Genomic DNA, 22,173 nt, shown 5'->3' with positions numbered 1-22,173 from the left:
TTTTTATTTAATGGCCATGCTTTTGGTGCTGTATCTAACAAAGATTAGCCTAATTTCAATATATCTTTAACTTCTTTTCATTTGTATGAAGAAAAAATTGATTTTTTTGTATATTTATTTTCTATTCTGCACATTTACTACCCAATACCACAAATTCTAAGAATTTAACTCTTGATTCTCTTGGGTTTTCTATGTCACTTCTACAATTTCTGATCCTATTTAAGACCCACAAGTATTTCAGAGCATAGTCATATCTATGCCAGCTTAGTCACTAGGCATGCTGTTATTCTTGCTAAAGCGAGCATATGTGGGACATTTGGGACATTCCTCTCAGCTTTTTTGGTCACATTTTGAGAAAGTCACTTATGAGGTAGTATAAGCAGAAAATATAAACACTAGATGATAAAGAATCTTATAACCAAATGATATATGTAATAGATCCTAGAATTGGGAACAATTATTCTGTCTGACCATGCATCACTGGTGGATGCTTAGCTGGGGTCATTATAAACAGTACTGCCATGAACATTTTCATGCAAGTCTTTGTGTAGAAGTGGAACAAAGAATTTTTTAAAATCAAATATTAAAATGTTATGAAAGGAATGGATTTGGTTTTTCTTAATACTGAGGACTTTTTTCTGTTAATGTTGTTTCACATGATAAACTTGCAACATATTAGAATCTCTATGTTTTGGTTTTTTGTTTTTTTTTTTTCATATGAACTGCCTTCTCACCATATCTACCCCCGGCCCCCGCTTCTCTGTACATTCAAATGTTTGGAAGGTTATTTTGCATTGCCCATTTTAAATTTGACTTTGTTGAGTCAAGTTCATCATTTTAAATTGTAAAACTATTCAGAAATTTGGTCTATCTTCTATCTAGTTCTTTCTAGTCAATTATTTCTTTTTCCCTTTTTGCGGTACTGGGAATTAAACCCAGGTCTTGCATATGCTAGGCAAGCTCTCCACCACTGAGCTATATTCCCAGCCTGATTATTTCTTAATTCGAGTTATCAACAAAGATATCAAACTTCAGGAAGACTGAGTCCTGGGCATGTCACTGGAGGCTTCACTTTAGGTAGATATTTTTGTACCACATTCATTCCTCCATTATGGTTGTTGAACCATGTGGTAGTCAGAATTCCAAGAATGACCCCGAATGTCTCTCATTCTTGTAAATCCCCCCCCATTTGAGTGTGGGTGAAAATTGTGTCTATGATGATATCATCTTCCTGATTGTGTTTTGCTGTAAAGTGCTTTCTATTGCTGTGACAAAAACACCTGAGGAAAAAAAATTAAAGGAGGAAAAGTTCATTTTGGTTTACAGAGGTTTTCATTCATGATTATTTGACCCTGAAGTGTGATCCTGTTGCAGAGTGCATGCAGCAGGCCTGTCTACCTCATGGTGGCCAAGAAGCATAGTGGGAGGGAGGAAGAGAGCAGTATCCTGTTCAAGGACACAACCCCAGTGACCTAACTTCCTTCCACTGGCCCTACCTCTTAAAGATAGCACCACAACTTCCCAGCAGCTCCACAAGCTGGAGACCAAGTCTTCACCTCATGAGCCTTTGGGGGACATTTCCAATCCAAACCATAACCTATGGTAAAAGAGAAATTATTTGGGTGGACCTAATATAAAGTCATGTGAGCTATTAAAAGCAGAGCTTTGTTCTAGCAAAAGCAAAAGGTATAGTCAGAACAGTCTGGAGAATGAGGAGAATTTGACATACCATTAGTGTTTCTGAAGGTGAAGGCGACCATGGCAAGGAAGGTATAATGGACTCTGGAGCTGAGAGATATCCAGGCTAACAGCAACCAACTGGGCCTCAGTTCTACAACTAGTAAGAAGTGAATTAAGCCAAGTACCTGAATGAGCCTGGAAGCAAACCTTCTCCAGAATCTTCAGCTACAAGTCCAGCCCAGCTGATACCTTGATTTTGATCTCATGAGCCCCTAAGCAGAGAACACAACTGGACTTCTGACCCACAGAACTGTGACATAACACATGGGTGTTAAGTCACTAAGTACGTGGTAATATATTATAGAGCAATAGAAAATTAATACAAACAACTCTGACTCCACCAACTCTAAGATTATCCATACCAAATTTTTGTGATAACAAGGGCGTATTCATAGTCAAAATCAATATATAGCATCTTCAATATTTTCTTTATCTACAAGTTAAATGACTGTATAAAAAAGAGAGAGAAAAGTTACATTTCAGTTATTACCTCCAAAAATAACACCACTTAAAGTAGACTGGATTTCTACCTTCCTTTTTAAATTTTTTTATTTGTTCTAATTAGTCAAAAATGACAGTAGAATGCATTTATACACTTTGATAAATCAAAAATAATTGCACACATAAATGGAATATAATTTCCCATTTTTCTGATTGTACATATTGCAGGATTGTACATATTGCAGGATCACATCAGTCATGCAGTCATATATATGTACATGAGGTAATAATATCTGTTTCTCTCTACTCTCCTTCCTGTCCCCATATCCCTTCCCCTAAGCTTCTACCTAAGCTTCCCCACTCCCTTCTACCTAAGCTGAAGTAACTCTATTCTAACTTTTGAGTTACTTTCAAATCTCTTGTCCCATCTTAACTCTTAAGACCCTGGTGGGGTAGATGAGACTAAAACTCATAAGTCATTTTCCTAAAGAAGACAAGACTCCTTTAGCTCAATGTTAGAAGACCTTTCAAACAATTGGAATTGGCCCATTGTGGGAGGAACTGCCATATAAAAATAATAAGCTGTGCCTCACCAAAAGAAAAGGCCACATGTGATAGACCTGTATTAATCCCTTTTCCATTACTACAACAAAATACACATAAAGGAAAGGGATTTATTTCATTCATGGTTTGGGGGGCTGGAAGTCCAAAATTGGGTAACCCTATCTGTTTAACCTCTGATGAAGACCTTATGGCTGCTGGCATCACAAATGGCAGAAGCATGTACAGAGATTACATGGTAAGACAGGAATCCCAAGAGCAAGGAGGGGATGGTGTTGCTCCTTTTGTAACAACTCACTTCTGCAAAAACTCTGTGAGACCAGCCTTAATCTCTTTCAAAGGCATGCCCCTCCATGACCTAGCCACCTTCTAGTAGGCCCCTACCCTTTAAAGGTTCCACTACCTCTTACTACCACCACACAGGGGACTACGCTTCCAGCACACAAACTGTTGGAGAGACAAACCACATCTAAATCATAGCAGGACCCAAATGACACTGTTTTTTGTTTTTTGTTTTGTTAAGCCACAAAGTTTTATTAATTTGGCCAGTTCTCACAGACACAGCATAATGGAAGCAAGGTTTGGAGTCATTCTTCCTGACTGGAGTCCTTGTCCTAAAAGGCTATAACATCAACACTCAGCCCACACTAAGAAGCAGGAGTAGATTGAAGGAGCTAACTTGGGTGTTGAAAGAGATGGACCCTCTAACAAGACCTCAGAGGGCTTCCTAGAGCAGGAATATGTCTGAAGGACAAAGATATGCCCTTGTTGGCTCATTGCCTGAGCAACTTTGCACCCTCATCTGAAGCAGAGGGATATAACTGCTCCTCTCTTTTCTTTGTGCCTCACAAAGCTTTGTGTTAAAGCTCCACTGGTCCTGCCTTAGTTAAAACTCATTAAACAGCGCAGTTTCCCTTCCTAAGCCTCAGTCTACTCATCTGTAAAATAGGGGAATTGAATCAGTTAACAGGAAATCTCTTTCAGCTCATGAGTTTTATTGTTATTGGGGAAGAAATAATATTTTGTCATTTCCCCCACAATGGTTCTGTAGATAATAAGAAACTCAGTAGATGCTCAAAACAAGAGTGATATCCAGTCCAAGGATTTCTTTCAAAAGATCATTAAGTTTTTCTATGAAAATTCTATTTTTAAAACCTTTTCCTTTTAGATTTGCAAACTCCTTGAGATCCCTGTACCTCCAGAGAAAAGAGGCATGGGATTGTGCTTTAGATGCAGAGAAGGCATCTGTCAGGGACAGAGAGTAGGGGAGAGGAGAGGTGGTGAGGTGAGTCCTATGGGGGTTAGGACTCTGCCCCTTCAGGCAGTTGCCTTTCCTCCTGAGGAGTACAGAGCTGCAGTGGTCCTGGAAGCTGGGCAAGTGGATGGTATGGGCCAACCTGGAGCCAGAAGCTCCGAGTCCAGAAGGCTGTACCCAGGACTCCATAAAGATCTGTCCATGAATGTTTGAGAGGAAAGAAAAGGAATTGGTAACAGTGGTCAAGAGAGACAAGACCCAACTTTTCACTTTCACCCTGACTCCCCTCACCTCATGGCCTGCCTGGTGGTCAATGTCCTAATGTCCACAGAAAAAGTAAGGCAGCTGCAGGATCCTGGAGAGCCAAGGATTAAGGTTAAATTTAACCCAAACTCCCCTGATCAGTGGAGTCACTATATCCCATTACACAGGAAAGCCTGAGATGAAATAATGATTCCATACATCTCTCCTCTCTTCTTAGGAATCTGCCATCCTGAGTTTCACTGTCAAAGTGTGAAAGAGATAAAGGAATTTTGCACTTCATTAGAGGAGAAGAAAGGAAATGACTTCAGGTCCTTTCAAAACCACTTTGTGTCTAGGCTCAGTACAGTCTGTAGAAATCCAGGCACCATCTGTCACCAGGGGCAGAGACTCGGTCTTTGGTCAGCCTGAGACGTCAGATTCAGAAACAGAATTAATTTTGGGTACCTCATCAGACCATCCAGGCTGCGAGTGCAGTCTACATATTGATTTTCTGGGTATTAAAAAGTTAGACCGATGGTGTAATTTTCACAGCTTTATTGAGGCATAATTTGCAGGCCTCAAAGTCCACCCATGACAAGGATACAATTCAATGATTTTTAGTAAATATACTGTGTTGCGCAAGTATCATCTCAATCCAGTTCTGGAACATTTCCCTCATCCTATTTGCAGTAAATCCCTGCTCCCATCCTGATCCCTAGGCATCCACAGATCTGCTGGCTGTCTCTTTTTGTCTTTTCTGGACATTTCATTTCAATGGAATAACAATATATAAATTTTTGTGCCGGGCTTTTCTTTTACTTCACATAATGTTTTCAATATTCATCTATTTTTGTACCATGTTCATCATTTCATTCTTTTATAGTGCTGAAGGGTATTCTGTTGCAGAAATTTATTATATTTCCTTTGTCCATTCATTGTTGATAGGCATTCAGGTTGTTTCTAGTTTTTTACTGTTGTAAATACTCCTACCATGAACAAGGTCAACAAACAAGTGAGTTTATTCTCTTGGAGAAATAAATTCCTAAGAGAAGAATTTCTGAATCACAAGGTGAGCTTTACTTTTTAAGAAACTTTTTTAAATTTGTCTTCCTAAGCGGCTATGCCATTTGATATTCCCACCAGCAATGTATGAATTCTCCAGTTTTTTTGCATCCTCACCAATACTTATTATTGTTGTTTTTTGGATTATAGCTATCCTAGTGCTATGTAATGATATTTCATGGTGGGTTTAATGGACATTTCCTTAGTGACCAATGATTATGACCATCTTTTTATGTGCTTATTACCCCAAAGCACATTTTGAATGGAGACCAGTAGAACTCTGAATCCTTTTGTAAAGTACCAGAAACAATTTTAAAATTGGGTTTATTTTATTGCCATTAGTAAAAGAGTCACAGGAAGATTAAGTAAATTAAATGATTGATCCATTCATTTATGGATTTACTCATGTTTATGGACTTACTCATGTAAGCTACTGAGGACTTACATGTACCAGGAGCTGTGTGCTAGGTTCTGAGATGAAATAATGAATAAGACATAGCCCTGCTTTGTGTATCTTACAAAGGTATGTGCAGAAGATGTGTATGAGGAGGAGCTCATCTGCTCTCTCCAGTGTTGAGGATCACACTTAGTTAAGAAATGCCAAATATGAGTCCTTAGGGGGTTACCAACCATTAGCCAGGGGAAAAGTGAGAAGGAACATGATCCAGGTTGAGGGGAGGAGAGAGGGTCAAGCTCAATCCTACTGTGTCTGGAAAATCAAGGTAGCTCCATGTGGCTAGGGGCTTCTGTGTTGGGGAGGGTGCAGAGGGGCAGTGAGCAGTGAAGCTGGGGGAATAGACAGGGTCAGGATCAAGATGGGCCTGGCAGAGATCTGCTGATGCCCTCTAGGGAGGGGTGTCACGTTCAGATTGCCCTCTGGGAAGTCCTCGTAGTTCTGTGGGGAGCAGATGGAATTGCTGGGCCCTGAGCAGTCCTTCACAGAAGCTGTGTCAGGTCTCACCTGGCCTTGAACCTCTATCTCCCTGGGACTCTGCAGGGCCCACCTCTTTCACTGAGGATGACATTTGCCCTCCTGTGCTTGGCAGGTGCTACATCACCCTCACCCAGTCTCTGCACTTGACCATGAGTGGGGCTCCAGCAGGACCTGCAGGCACAGGCAAGACCGAGACCACCAAGGACCTGGGCCGAGCACTGGGCATCATGGTCTATGTGTTTAACTGCTCCGAACAGATGGACTACAAGGTACAGGTTGACCCAAGTCTGGGACAGATTAGGAGCCGGGTGGTAGTGCAAACCAGGGACAAGGTTTATCCACACCATGTTGGCACAGCTCCCCTAAGTTGCAGAGTCCAAAAAGGGCTTTTTGGTTTTCTCCTTCACAGTAAATCTGGGAATTTCTGCCCCTGGACCTTGTGGGCCTCTCTGTAAACCTCTTATGTGACAAGGAGGCACAGTCCTGCACATTCTGATTCCACTAATGAGCTTTATGTCCACAGATGAGTGACTCACTTCATGAGTCTTCCCTTCATCATCTGTAAAATGAAAAAGCAACATACACCTGAAGCCGTAAGTTTACTATTTGATCTAGAAGCACAGAAAGTCTCCTAAGTTGCTATGCTGAAGACTCTCGTCTTTGTGTGACACTGTTTTTGAGTTGTCTGGAAAGTGGCCATTCCCTAGCATGTTTTAGGAGAGCACGTGTGACTTCTAAAATAGAAGTCACACCTTCCAAGAGATGCCTGAAGAAGGCAGGTGCAAAGCTCATGTACTTCATTCAGACACCTGTCATTCTTTAGAACTAATGTGCTTCAGGTCCTGTGGCAGAGAAAAGCCAGAGAAACGAAAGGCCCACGAGGTCCCTTCTTAGCTGGAAACACTCTGCTCACACTGAATTCATTTTCTAAATGTGTAGTAATAGAGGGCATCACTGTCCACCGTCGCGTTATTTCTATTTTGTTATATTGTGTGTGTTTTTGTAAACTCTCTTACCTCCTTTTGTAAATAAGATAACTAGAGTTGACAAAATAAAAACAGTTGCATTAAATATATGAATCATGTGACATGTCAATTATAAAATCAGTTTACTGTAGAAATAATTTTAGAGATTTCAACATAACTCTTGCAGTTAAAGAGTTACAGGACTTTTTAAATGGGACTTTTCTATAACTGTAATTTATCTAGTGTTTTTTTGTTTGTTTATTTTTTGTTTTTGTGCAAAGACAAGCAAGAGTCCTGTGGCAGTGTGTTCTCATGGCAAACCAACAAATCTGTCCTCCCCGTGGTCCACATCCCCTGAATTTTAACACAGCTGCTTTTCATTGATGAGTGTGGTAAAATAATGTTTCTTTTTAAGTCAGGCTGGAAGAAGATATATTTTCCCCAAAAACCCAAAGGACTTAGAATTAGCATACTTCAGTAATGCAGCCACATCAAAGTTTATAGCAGCTCAATTCACAGTAGCTAGATTGTGGAACCAACCTAGATGCCCTTCAGTTGATGAATGGATAAAGAAACTGTGGTATACAAGCAACAATAGGTGTTGGCGAGGATGTGGGGAAAAAGGTCCACTCATACATTGCTAGTGGGATTGCAAATTAGTGCAGCCACTCTGGAAAGCAGTATGGAGATTCCTCAGAAAGCTTGGAATGGAACCACCATTTGACCCAGCTATCCCACTCCTTGGCCTATACCCAAACGACTTAAAATCAGCATACTACAGAGATACAGCCACATCAATGTTCATAGCTGCTCAATTCACCATAGTTAGATTGTGGAACCAACCTAGATGCCCTTCAGTTGATGAATGGATAAAGAAACTGTGGCATATATATACAATGGAATATTACTCTGCCATGAAGAATGATAAAATTATGGCATTTGCAGGCAAATGGATGAAATTGGAGGATATCATGCTAAGTGAGATAAGCCAATCTCAAAAAACTAAAGGATGAATGATCTCGCTGATAAGCGGATGAGAACATATAATGGGGGGTAGGAGGGGTTAGAGTTAGGGTTAGGGTTAGGTTTAGGGTTAGGGATAAGGAGGGTGGTAAGAATGGAGGAAGGAAGGACTGTATAGAGGGAAAAGAGGGGTGGGAGGGGTGGGGGGAAAGGGAAAAAATAACAGAATGAATCAAACAACATTGCCCTATGTAAATTTATGATTTTTAATAAAAAAAAAGAAACTGTGGTATATATACACAATGGAATATTATTCAGCCATAAAGAAGAATAATATGGCATTTGCAAATAAATGGATGGAATTGGAGAATATCATGCTAAGTGAAATAAGTCAATCCCCAAAAAACCAAAGGCAGAATATTTTCCCTGATAAATGGAGGATAATATATAATGGGGGTGGGGGGAATGGGGAGTGAGAGAAGAATGGAGGAGCTTTAGATTATGTAGAAGGGAATGAGGGGGATATGAAAAATCATGGAATGAGACAGACATCATTATTCTATGTACATGTATGATTACACGAATGGTAGAAATCTACATCGTGTACAACCATAGAAATGAAATGATGTAGCCCATTGTGTACAATGAATCAAAATGCAGTCTATAAAAAATAAATAATCGAAATTTTTTTTTAAAAGAATAGAAGAAGGGGCTAAGGTTATAGCTCTGTGGTAGAGCACTTGCCTAGCATGCATAAGGCACTGGGTTTGATTGTCAGCACCACATATAAATAAATAAAGGCCCATTGACAACTAAAAATTAAAAAAAAAAGAATGGAAGAAGATATATTTTTCCCCACAAAGAAATAAATTCGACTTTAAGGATGATTTTTTTAAGTTTCTAGATTCTTCTCTCATGGAAAACTGGCAGTACAGCTGCAATAAATTGTTTTCCAAGGGGAACATTTTGAAAGACATATTTATTTTGATGTAGAAGATGTCCTGTATTGACTGAAAACAATCAATGGACATCTTCAAAGCCACACCTAGCGTAGCAAATAGAAGGGATGAGTTGGTTCCATACCCAGGGATCACCGAGGTCATTTTACCAATTCTTTCAAAATTGATCACTGAGTCCTAACCCTGCCCAATCCTCTAAGAATACAAGGTAGGAGGAGGAGTGACTCCTTGATTCCTTTGAATTATGAGAGAAGCTTCAGCCATCAGGTCTAGACCAGGCACAGAGCAGAGCAACATCAAAAGGTACAGCCTTAATGCCACACACCAGAATAAAAATGACCCATGCTAGACACCAAATGTCCCTGGTAGCCAGACAGCCTCTCTAAGCTGTTCTCAAGCCTCCTTGCCCCTTGGTTGTGCAGCAGTTACTTTTTATCATAAAACACTCCAGAAATCAAGCTAATTTGCTGGGTTCTGTCACTGCTCAGCATGTGTCAGGCATTGTGGGAGGTTACCAAAAATAGATGATGTTTCATCCTTAAAAATCTGCAGCTGGAGTCACCCCAAAAGCAGCCCTAGGGGACTTCCCACAAGGGAGTGCCCCAAACCATCCCAGGATGGGGCTGATGGTATTCCTAGGAAAGAAGCACTGAGGGCTGGGGTGTGACCGGGTGGTAAGAGCACTTGCTGAGCAAGCGTAATCCATGAGGCTGTGGGCTGAACTTCCAGCACAAAGAAAGAGAGGGAGAGAGAGGGGGGAAGGGAAGGAAGGGAAGGAAAGGAAGGGGTGCTAAATGCCATGATGATTAATGCAGAACATTCATTAGAGGAATTTACAGAGTGCTACAGCTTACCCTGACAGCGGACAGGCAGAGAAAAGGATATCCTACCTACGGATGTCTTTGGCAAGGAGGTCAGTGTATGGAGTTTTATATGAATGTTTGAGGAATTTTTTTTTTTTTTTAATCAGGGCTGGGGCCAGTTTCTTTCAGTGTTTTGAGCAATAATCTAAACACCTTTATCAGTGTCTGGGAATGCTCAAGCCCCAGCATGGGCACAATCCTGCTGTATACATCCTTCAGCTGGTTAGGTCACAGAATGGCCAGAGCAATTAACCACAATTTTCAGTTAGGACAAAGAAAGAAAGTGGAGGGAACAATGATATAGATAGGTAAATATATAGATATATACATATGGTTATACATGGTGAATGATTGATCAGTAAATAGGATAAGGAGATGATAGATGAATTACTAATAGATGATAGATCAGACAGAAAGATGGATAGATAGATAACGAGGCTACCTAGAGGGACAAAACACATAATAAATAATCAGAGGACCTCATCAGCACCCAGATAGCACAGTCCTGGTTGCTAATGTGAACTCTACAAGCTCTAAGCCCTGGAATATTCCAGAGCACAGGAAAGCCACAGATGGTGCTGGTCATCAAAGATATTAAGGAGGCATGAGACTCAAGGCTATTTGCCCTTTGGGGTGTGGCATTTTAACCCATCTAACTTATTACAGCCTGTCTTGAAGCCAGGACGGAGTTCTACACATAGACAATACCGATCTCCAACCCCTCCTATGCCTTCACCCGCTGCACTCTCCTTGCAGGACCTGGTTGGGATGAAGAAAAGAAGGTGCTCTGAGTCCAGAGAGCTGTTGTGCACTTCTCTCTCCAGGGGTCATTTTGAGGTGTCACTCACAACTCTCAGAGCCATATAAGTTCTATTCGGGGCTCTCTAGAGTAAAAGCGAGAAATGAGCATGCGACGATGGTTGACCTACCTTAGGAAGCATTGGGGAACAGAAGAAAGGGGACGACATTGAGTAAGGAGACGAAGGGCCAAAGGCCACCAAGAGAATCTGACCTTGAAGAGGCGGGCTTAGAAAGACCTTTCACTCCTGCAGAATAGGACTAAAACAAACAAACAACAATATACATTTAAGGAAGATGCCTTGGGCAGCCAGATGAATTGAGTTGGGGAGACTGGAAAGAGAAAAACTCTTTGGTGGAAATGTTGCAGTCATTTCAAGAGGAAAGGGTGAGGAACCAGATGACAGGGAAGGGGAAATGGGAAAGATGGGCTTAAAAAATGGTCACTGATACCTAAGGAACATGCAGACACAGTAGAGGGTAGAGCAAATAGAGCAGCTGAGAAGTTTAGTTTGGGCTGTAGTTGGAGACCCTCACGTACCTGCCCCCTATGCCTCAGGAGTGCTATAAGGGGCATCTTTCCACTTAGCTCCATGAGGGTTAGATATGCAGAGGGACTGGGGTGGTCACAGAACAGTTTGAGGACTTGGGGAAAAGGGGAAGTCATTGCTTTACTCTATTAGTGCTGGTTAGAAAACCCATGAAACTAGCCACTCTCTCCAGAAATGGTTGCAGTTTTAGTGATGAGACATTCTTTACATTACAGCAGCAATACTTTTCCCCTGACCTCAATTTGAAGAGGCTATTGGAAAAATATCAAATGTTCTTGAACCTAAGAATGTCTGGAATCACTCTGAGCCTTGCTGCGCCTGAACCTCCCTTGGTACTCCTAAGTCCCATGACTTCTGAGAGCCCTTCCACAAGCTCTCCACCTAACTCTCTGATCTCTTGGTCTCCTAATCACATCTGCCAATCCGTTTTTATAATGTCCATGCATGCTGGTGATGCAAACATCTGTTCTCCAACTTCACCCAAGTTCTAGTCTGGCCTCCGACTAGGCAGTGGATATCTCCATTAGGATGTCCTTCTCTTCTATTGTGATTAACCCTTGTGTTCCTCCCAGACTGATCCCTCATCCCTTCCATAAAGTTGGTCTCATTTTCTGAGGCCCAGCTGGAAACCTGGGCCACCCTGGATGTTTGGTGACTTTCTTCCTTCAGTGCTAACCAGTCAGCAACACCAGGGGTCCCTATGGCATGCCTCTCACCTCCAGGCTTCTGACCCTGTACTTCTGGCCTGTATCCCTGTCCAAAAGCTCCCTATCTCACGGCCAGGTGAGGCCACTACCTAGCTAATAACACATGAGTGTATGGGGCAAACAAATGGGGTGATGTGGCATCCTGGGGTTCTGCTGCAGGTCCTCAGGGTCCTCAGGGAGTAACGTGTGAGTGACGAGCATCTACCGATAGAAAGTCTACTTTTGAAAATTTATATTTCGGGTTTCCATTTTATGTAAGAGATCCACAATTTTAAAAAGTTTTCAAAAGCATGAATTTTGGTCCCTGAATTTCTACTTAGTTTTCATGCCAGTTACCAGGTTGAGATATACAGACATACAAATAGATGGACAGACAGACAGATGGATAGGTAGGTGAATGAGGGTGGGTGGATGGACAGACAGATGGGCAGACAGGTAGATAGTAGGTAGACAGATAGAAAATCTCCACCTGTAGAGTTATTTGAGAATAAGATGGATTATTCCAAAGCACACAAACCCAGTGCCTGAAACTCATGTCACCTCCTCAGAGACACGACCCCTGACTGCTCGGTCTGAAGTCACTATGTTACCCTTATTTTAAGACTCCTGTGGGGGCTCATCCCTATCTGATTTTTTACTATTATTCTTCGTTGTTCATTTCCCCGCTAAAATGTAAGCCCACAAGAACAGAGTTTTTGTCTGTCTTCTTGACTGCTGATTTTTCATGACCTAGAACACCCCCTGGCAAATAGTATATGTTCAATACATATTTGTTGAATAGATAGATGAATCCATTAATTTCAGGAGCTTAGGAAGAGGTGGGAGTTGTTTTCCTTCCTTCTTTAAAGACTGCCCCATGTCCAACCTGGCTTATGTGGATGTTTGATTCTGTCAAAAGGATACTTTAATCATGTTCCCTGCTCCAAACCTCCTCCAAAGATCCTTCATAATAATTCAAGGCTTTTTATAACCAGGACTCTCTTTAGTAATTCAATTTTTCTATCCAAAATGGCACCTTTATTTTTCCCTGGACACATTCTTTATTTAGCTCATTTTTCTTCCATTATCTTTCCTCCTTCTGGAAAACCTTTCCTCTCTTATGCTGCCCACACAGATGCAGGCCAGCATTTCCCATGTGTGTACTGAAGCATATAGTTCTGTAAAATTCCAGTATTCGGGTTTTCTGACAGTGTTCTTATGGATCTTCCTACTAAAACAATGTGTGCCAGAATAAATTAATAATTTTGTTGCAGAACTTCAAGACCTTTAAAATTTTAGCATGTGTGGTTGGGTTTTTTTTTTAATAGCAAAGACTAAACACAGAGGTGGTTAACCACTGAGCCATATCCCCAGCCAATTCTTATTTTTTTTATTTTGAGACAAGGTCTTGCTAAATTCCTCAGGGCCTCACTAAGTTGCTGAGGGTGGCTTTCAACTTGTGATGCTCCTGTCTCAGTCTCCTGAGCCACTGGATTGCAGGCATGCACTACCATGCCCAGCTTAGAGTGTGTGTGTGTGTGTGTGTGTGTGTGTGTGTGTGTGTTTTCCTGTGCTGGGGATTGAACCCAGTGCATCATGCATACTAGGTAAGTGCTCTACTGCTAATCTATACCCTCAGCCTACTAGTGCATAATTGTAATCTGGAAAAAGTGAGTTATGGAATATAGGACTTGACTACAAAACCTTTCTTCAAGAAACATTTAGGATTTCATGAAATAAATTTGCAAAGTGCTATGATGCTACCTCTTTGGCAAAACTGAAGCACTTTGATCCATTCCTGTCTGAACTCTGTCACATTTGTGGTCCATAGTATACACTGCAACCAGAATTCCTGTAGCATTTTTCCTCCTTTATTTATATGCATTGCCTCTACAACTTAACTCAGAGTTCTTATAGGGTCTGAGCTTCCCTGTATCTAGCATATGATCTATGCACAGAGCTGACAGAAAATCCTCACCGAATAAATGAATGGGACTTCCACTATTTGCATTTTCCCAGCATTTTAATGTTGTCATCTTACCAGTGACCTTGAAAGCATCTCCAGTAACCTGTTCCTTTATATAGCTTTATAGTTTAGCTACTTCACATTAAATGTTAGGACTTTACTTTTAGGACAAAAAGACCTTATTCCCCTTGAAATTATTTTCTTGCTCCCTTCTGAAAAGATTAACCTAGAGTTTATTTTCCATGGATATCCTGCAGCTGTCCCCATCTCCAGCTCCCCATCACTCTGGGAAACGTGGGTAGTCCAGCCTGAATTTAAAGATATAGACATAAACTTTTCCATCAGTGCATGCCAAAGACTGAGTGGAAGGCTTTTTGTCTGTACGGTGTAAGAAAGATCATCTTTTATTCATTTCCTGGGATTTTGAAAGCTACAGAATCAACAGTAATGCAACCCTGATGACATTTTAAAGGGATTTTTTCACTCAAGTATCTTGTAAAGGTTCTGTTTGAGTCTGTGACTTATGCTGGCACACCATCACCATCAAAAATTTAATTGTTCTTGAAATTTTAATACAAGTCTCTGACCAGGGGTTTTCAGGGTACTGGAAGTATCTGTAATAAAGATGATGGAAGATGACTTTAGATGGGCATTGATAATCCTGGAGCTGCTGATAATTTAATCCTTGTATATTTCCTTGCAGTCTTGCGGCAACATCTACAAAGGCCTCGCTCAGACTGGTGCCTGGGGCTGCTTTGACGAGTTTAATCGAATCTCCGTGGAGGTCCTGTCAGTAGTGGCAGTGCAGGTAAGGGGCCAGAAGTTGGGTGAGAAGTTGGGGCAGCCTTGTGGTCTTCATGTCAAGCACTGTGGCCTCTGTTTTCAGCCGCACTCAGTACCCACTTCCCCTCCTCCTTATCATCACATGCCCCTTCTTCCACCCTACAAAATTATTTCTGAGAAAGGCCTTCTCCAATATAAGTACCCTGCACTTACCCTCCAAGGTGCATCCACTTTCTGGCCACCAGAATCTGTTTCCTTCTCTGTAAAATGGGGGTAAGCAATGTTTGTCTTAACTGCTTCACAGAAATGCAGAAAAGATCAACCAAAATGGTGAAGCCCACTCCTTAGAAAGCTCATGTGTTTTAGCTATAGACCTGGATTTAGATTTCAGTTTTCATTTCCTGTCAAAGTCTTGGAGCAAGTTGCTCCACCTCTATCAATACAGCCTGATTCACTCAATTACATGTAAGTGAGGAATACAGTATCAATATCGTTGAACGAAGTTGATTTTTGGTCAAGTTTATGTAAGCACACCATTTGTATTTCGTCATTCATAAAGTGTTCACTGAACACCTACAGCATAGTAATCACTGTGCTAGACAGGGGTGGAGCTGCCCCAGGTGAATAGGACATGACTTCTAACTTCAAAAAAAAAAAATTAGTTCTTGAAACAGACATAAACACTTGCAATGTTCTAGAAGTAAATTGAATTCTGACTCATGTATGAGGCAAGACTTTCAAATATGTTATCTTCAGGTCAGTCAGAGGGATGCTATGATTTGGGTAAGGATTGCATAGACAATGGAAGCAACAGATGAGGGGAAAGCAGAAGGTGAATAAACCTTCCATACCAGGAACTTTTCAAATGTCATCTTTTATACTTCCACAATAGCCCTATTATACCCATTACATAAATGGATAAACTAAAGATTAGAAAAGAAAAGCAAATTGCCCAAAGTCCCACTATTGGAAAATAGCAAGGTTAGAATTTGAACCTAGAACCCCCAACCATGTCATCCAGGTATAAATCTGGACATGTCTGGGATCTAGGGATTAAAATGCTAGAGAAGAGCAGGCTAGACAGTCCAACCAAGTAGGAGACTTAAATGCCTTCTGCATAGGATTTCTGGGAGGGAGAAATTCTCTGTTTGGCAGAAGTTTTAAGGAGGGACTGGGTAGTAGGAAGATGGAACTCAAGTCAAAGATCTCTAACCAGTGTCTTTATTGGAATGGCAAAGGCTCCAATCTCCCTGGGTCTCCCCATCACTAAGATGAAGCACATCCTTTTCCAGGACCTATTTCTGCACCTCTCCCTGTAAGCCAAGCATTTCCATGTCCTGCGGGGGTCAGCTGGCTCCTTCGTTCCCTTATCTCAACAGGGCAAAGCCACAAAAGCTTCAGTGAGTTGCTTGAAACAGTGGTGTACCCATTAGTCCTAGTTTGTGCCCACCCACTGTACAATCAAAAATGGTTGCATTTTCCTCTTTATTTGCTTTTATCTCCAAAGTAATATGTATATAGTACAGAAGGAAAACTAGCTGTGAGAGATTCTTTAGTCCCTATAGATCTCTGTGTAATTCTTTCAGGCCCAGACAAAGAAAAACATTCATCTTGACTGACATTTTTTTTTTTTTTTTTTTTTTAAGGCAAGAGCACAGGATTGAAGAAAAGGTTGTAAGAATAAGTGGGAGGGAATGTGAGACAGGTCATCCATGGTAGGGGAAACTGGCTAACTCTGTGTCTTCCCCCACAACTGGCCTGCCCTCCCTGGCAGGAACCAACCTCTATCCATGTAACTACCCCAGGCTGTCACCCCTCTCACAGCCCCTGGTAAGCTGAACTTGAAGCTGTGGGCGGGCACTGAAGTAATCTCAAGGCTGAACAGAGGTAGCCTTCACACCATCAGCTATTCCCAGACCCACCATCATCTCTAGCTACCACTGGGAGCCACAGGCAACTGAGGGGCTCTGCAAACTCCCTTCACTTACTCCCTCCAATGTGGTCAATCTTCCCATCCTTCATATTTGATAGCCAGTTGGGATTCCACTCACAGACCCTGGTCCAGACTGTTCCTTGGTAAAGCTTCTGAAAGTTGCCCAAATGCAGAGCTAGATTCCAGTGGTGAGATAATGTTTTTCCCTCTCCTTAGGTTTGCTCTATTCAGTAGGATTAGTAGGGGAAGGAAGACAAATGGGTGACCTAAATGCTCCCTTGGACTGAAACCCTAGTCTCACTTGGCTCAGAAGAGCTGATTGTGTGCATCTTAAGGTGTCACATTGGCATAGCTTGAAATGAGCCAAGGAGTAGTTCCATTGTGAAAATGCCAAATTCCACATTTTATAAAGGCACTTTTCTTTTTCCAGAGACCCAGTAATATGAACCATTTACCAGCATACCTCTACCTTGCAAAGATGTGAGCTTAATGTCGCCAGAGCTTTTAAATTTTAGAGAAACTGAACATTCATATTTCTATAAGCAACTCTATCAGTCTGTTTTCTACTATTGTAACAAAACACCTGAGGTTATATAACTTTATAAAGAAAAGATGTTTATTTTGCTCACAATTCTAGAGGTTCTAGGACTTACACCTGGTGATGTCCTTCTTACTGGCAGAGTCCTAAGGTAGCAGAGGACATCACATGGTGAGAGATGGGGAGCATATATGTATATCTCTTCTGATCTATCTCTCCCTCTTCTGAAAAGTCACCCATATTCAATCTGGGGGCCTCAGCTTGATGACCTTATCTGATTCTAATCACCTGCTAAAGTTCCAACTTCTGAACACTAATGTTGGATGAGGTTTCCACCCTCTCAGTACCTCACAATGGGGATTAAATTTCAACACATGAGCCCTGGAGGAATACACCCAATCCATACCCTAACCATAGCAGAAATCAAACATGTTTTCCAGCTGCTTCCACTGGAGCCAGTGTTGATGCCCCGAAACATCTGTTTGAATTTTTGGTGGGGAGGCGAGTGTCACTAATCCACTCTGGGTTGTAAGAAGTGAAGGGAAACAAGAAAAATAACCCTTTCTCAGAGTATAAATTCCAGTCCTAGATTGAATTCTGAAGATCTGAAGCTTTTCACCACTCTGGCCATTGGGAGTGATCTTATTTCCTTCCATTTCATTGTGGTTCCTTCTATTACATCCTTACATCTTCCACTGCAGATATTTAGTGCCTATCTTCTTTTATTTTTATACTCCCTTGCCTACTATCCTCTGTTATTTCTACTCACCTTCAGGACTACCTCTTTCATCTTTGCATTTATGATCTCGTACACCTTCTCCTCTGGCTGCTTGCCACAGATTTTAGAGGACATCTCTTGTTCTCACTAGCCAGGTTGCACTGCTGTGTCGGATGTCACTCAAATCGAGGACCATTCATCATGCTTAATTGCACCTGTGGTGGGGGTGCTTCCAGCATGATGCTCAGGGGTAGGGTGTTGCTAAAGTCTATCAGTATGTCCTCCAAGAAGCCTCTTTTCAGGGTGTCCCCCAGGGACTCCAGAAAAAAATCAGAAAGGGAACTGTGAGAACCAGACGAGGGTCAGCATACAGCCTGTCTTGGTCTCCAGCGATTGCATAAGCAAGTTCCATGTGCAGTTGCGATTTTAAAATATGGCTTTTACACAGCAAAATTAGTTAGGCAATGGAGTAGAAAGTGGCTCAATATGTAGGCTTTGAAATCAGTCTGCTGTGTTCAATTCTGACTGTCACTTTCTAGTTGTGTGACCTTTGGCAAGACTGTGTCTTAAGTTTTACATCTGTAAAAGAAGTTAATAATTAGATCTACCTGAGCAGTTATAAAAATTTTTAAATGAGTTAATGTCCAAAGCACCTAAACCAAAACCCTACAGATAATAGGGACTCAATAAATGATGATGATAGTGATGTGGTGATGTTGTTAGTGATGGTGCTGGTGATGGTGGTGTTGATGATGATGGTGGTAATGATGATGGTGGTGGTGATGATTATGGTAACAATGCTAACAGTGATGATAATGATAATCATGGTGGTATTGATGATGATGATGATGCTGATATGAAGATGGAGAGGTAATGATAAGGATGTTTACTATCATTATAACCTTAACACTGCAAGAAATGGATTAAAGAAAAGAGAAAAAAGAATGATGACTCAGGGGCTGGCATTGTGGCTTAGTGGTAGAGCACTTGCCTGGCATGTGTGAGGCCCTGGGTTTGATCCTCAGCGCCGCATATAAATAAGTGAATAAAATAAAAACATTGACAACTAAAAATATTAAATTTTTAATTAAAAAATAATGATGACTCAACAATATATATTTAAGGATACAAGAACATATGGAATTAAGGATAAAAGAACATATGGAATTCTTATCCAGTTAGGTACTTAATGGGAATGACTTCCTTGTTAGATATTTTGCAACTAGCACTCAAGTCATTTGAAAGGATATGTGATATACCTAAATCAATCGCTTTCCTGTACTCCAATAATGAATCTGCTGAAAGAGAAATTAGGAAAAGTCCCCATTTGCACTAACCTCAAAATAATAATAAAATATTTTGGAGTTAATCAAATGAAGGGTGTGAAGGACCACTACAATGAAAACTATATAACACTGAAGAAAGAAATTGAAGAAGGCCTCAGAAAATGGAAAGACCTTCCATGTTCTCACAGAGGCAAAATTAATAGCAAAATGTCCATACTACCAAAAGCATTATTCAGATTCAATGCAATCCCCATCAAAATACCAATGACATTCTCCACAGAAGTAGACAAAGCAGTTCTAAAATTCATTTTAAAAATAAGAGACCTAAAATAACTAAAGCAATCCTCAGCAGAGAGAGTGATGCTGGAGGCATAATACCAGACCTGAAATTATATTACAGAGCTATAGGAACAAAAACAGCTTGGTATTGGCAACAAAACAGTCATGAAGGACAAATGGAATAGAATAAAAGACACAGAGACAAACCTACATAAATACAGTTATCTAATACTAGACAAAGATGCCAAAAATATATGTTGGAGAAAAATATAACCTCTTCAATAAATGGTGCTAAGAAAACTGGAAATCCACATGTAGAAGAATGAAACATGACCCTTCTCTCTCACCCTGCACAAAGTCAACTCAAAGTGGATCAAAGACCTAGAATAAGACCAGAAACTGCAATTGCTTGAAGGAAACATAGGCCCAACACTCCAACATGTTGGCATAGGAATCAACTTCCTTAACAAGACTCCTAAAGCACAAGAAATAAAATTTAAAATGAATAAATGGGATGACATCAAATTAAAAACTTCCACATAGCAAAAGAAACAAGAGTGTAAAGAGAGAACCCACAGAATGGGAGATCTTTGCTAGCAGGTCCTCAAATAGAGCATTAATATCCAGTATATGAAGAACTCAAAAAACTTAACATCAAAAAAACCAAATAACCCAATCAATAAATGGGCAAAATAATTAAACAGACATTTCTCAAAAGAAAAAACACAAATGGTCAACAAACACATGAGAAAATATTCAATATCTCTAGCGATTAGGGAAATGCATATCAAAACTACATTGAGATTTCATCTGACTCTGGCCAGAATGGTAATTATCAAGAATAGGAACAATAAGAAGTTTTGGTGAGGATGTGGGGAAAAAAGGTAAACTCATACATTATTTGTGGGACTGCAAATTAGTTCAAACACTCTGAAAAGCAGCATGGAGATTTCTCAAAAAAATTAGGAATGGAATCACCATAAATCTAGCTATCCCACACCTTGGTATACATCCAAAATATCTAAATCTAAAATCATCATACTGCAGGGATACATACATATTAATGGTTATAGCAGCACAAAACAATCAAGGTATGGAACCAACGTAGATGCCCTTCAACAGAGGAATGGATAAAGAAAATGTGGCATATATACACAATGGAGTATTGCTCAGTCACAAAGAAAAAAGACTTTCTGGCATTTGCCAATAAATGGATGGAACTGGAGACTATCACACTAAGTGATAAAAGCCAGTCCCCAAAAGTCAAAGGTCAAATATTTTCTCTGATATTTGGAAGGTAGTCCAAAATGAGGGAAGGGGGAGAGAGGGAGAAAGAAAAAGGGAAAAGTGGGGAGACCGGGATTTCATCAAAATAGAAGATTGGTGGACTAGTTTAAGGGGACTGGGGGAGGGGGAAGGGATAGGATAAAAGAACAGAGGAATGAATCTACCCGAACTTTCCTATGTACATATATGAATATACCATAGTGAATCTCACAATATCACCATCATGTATATCCACAAGACACTAACTTATAAAAAAAAAAACTAAAATTACATAACAGATCAGGAGAGTAGAGAGAAGGGAACAGAAGGGGGAGAAGGGGAAGGAAAGAGGAAATACTGGGGACTGATCAGACCAAGTTATATTCCATGCTTTTGTAATTATGTCAAAGTGAATCCCAATGTTATGTATAACTAAAAAGAACCAAAAAAGAAGAAAAGAGAGAGAGAAGACTGGGACACATGAGGAAAGGAAGGAGGACCCACACCCTGGTTCCACAGCTCTCCTTACCAGCCTCACTTGTTCTCAGCTGGACCCTCTTCAAGTGATGTTACCAGACTTAAACCATGCACTAACAGAAGAGACAGTGCCCAGCAGCCAGGGTCCCAACTACTTGGTAGGCAACGAATTTGCCTTATTCTGAAACCGCTGAACACAAGGTCAGTAGTGGGTGCCCTACGATTGGGTAATTCCCTTTTGTTTCTGGAATTAAGTGAAATAAGTTTAACCTGGAATTCCCTGACGTTGTCACACTCTGGTTTAGGAACGTACCCATAGAAGACATTCTCAAGAAAGTAGTCTGACAACAGCTCGGATAAAATCTGAGCTGCTAACATTTAAAATCGTATACCCATCCAAGGAGAAAATTGCACTTAATTATTCACACAGTAATCCAGGCTGGCATATTGGTTCAGAAACCGCACCAGCTGCCGACAGTTCTTCAGCTCCGCCACCCTCCCTCTCCCCCTCTCCTTTCCTCACCCGTCTGTGCTCTTCGTCCCAGTTACTACTGCAAAGTGATTATACTTCAGTGTCTCTGTTGGTGGATATTTTCATGTCTCTGTCAAATTGGTCAAGCAGAATTGCATATCCATTTGAGGGGGGAAAAAAAGAAAAACACCTCAGTGTGGCAATTCCAAGAGAAATTACTCTGCTATTTTTAAAATGTATACGATACTACTTGATTCTTTTCAGAAACTCTTTATTATTGTTGCAATCAGCTTTCTAGACTTTGGATCATCTAAGCCCTAGGACACCTGTCACCAGAACACACCCCATCACCCTGTACCTTCAACCCTCTGCCCCCACCCCCACCATGCTCTCTAGCTAGGTATTCCTGCCACTTCCTTCTCTCCCCTATGGTA

General features: G+C 40.9%; 1 protein-coding gene across 5 annotated transcripts in view; it reads left to right on the top strand.

The window, feature by feature from the left end:
* The window catches only part of DNAH9 (dynein axonemal heavy chain 9), a 352,397-nt gene that overhangs the window by 97,450 nt on the left and 232,774 nt on the right, over nt 1-22,173 (top strand). For all 5 annotated transcript variants that reach the window (XM_079135288.1, XM_079135287.1, XM_079135285.1 and 2 more), the window contains 2 exons: nt 6,349-6,505; nt 14,691-14,795. In XM_079135288.1, the coding sequence (XP_078991414.1) occupies nt 6,349-6,505; nt 14,691-14,795 (262 nt within the window). The remainder of the gene's footprint in view (nt 1-6,348; nt 6,506-14,690; nt 14,796-22,173) is intronic.

The sequence above is a fragment of the Sciurus vulgaris genome, assembly GCF_902686455.1.
Source record: "Sciurus vulgaris genome assembly, chromosome: 3".
Lineage (NCBI taxonomy): Eukaryota > Metazoa > Chordata > Mammalia > Rodentia > Sciuridae > Sciurus > Sciurus vulgaris.
The sequence above is the reverse complement of the archived record's forward strand: the minus strand, read 5'-3'. Positions and strand labels throughout refer to the sequence as shown.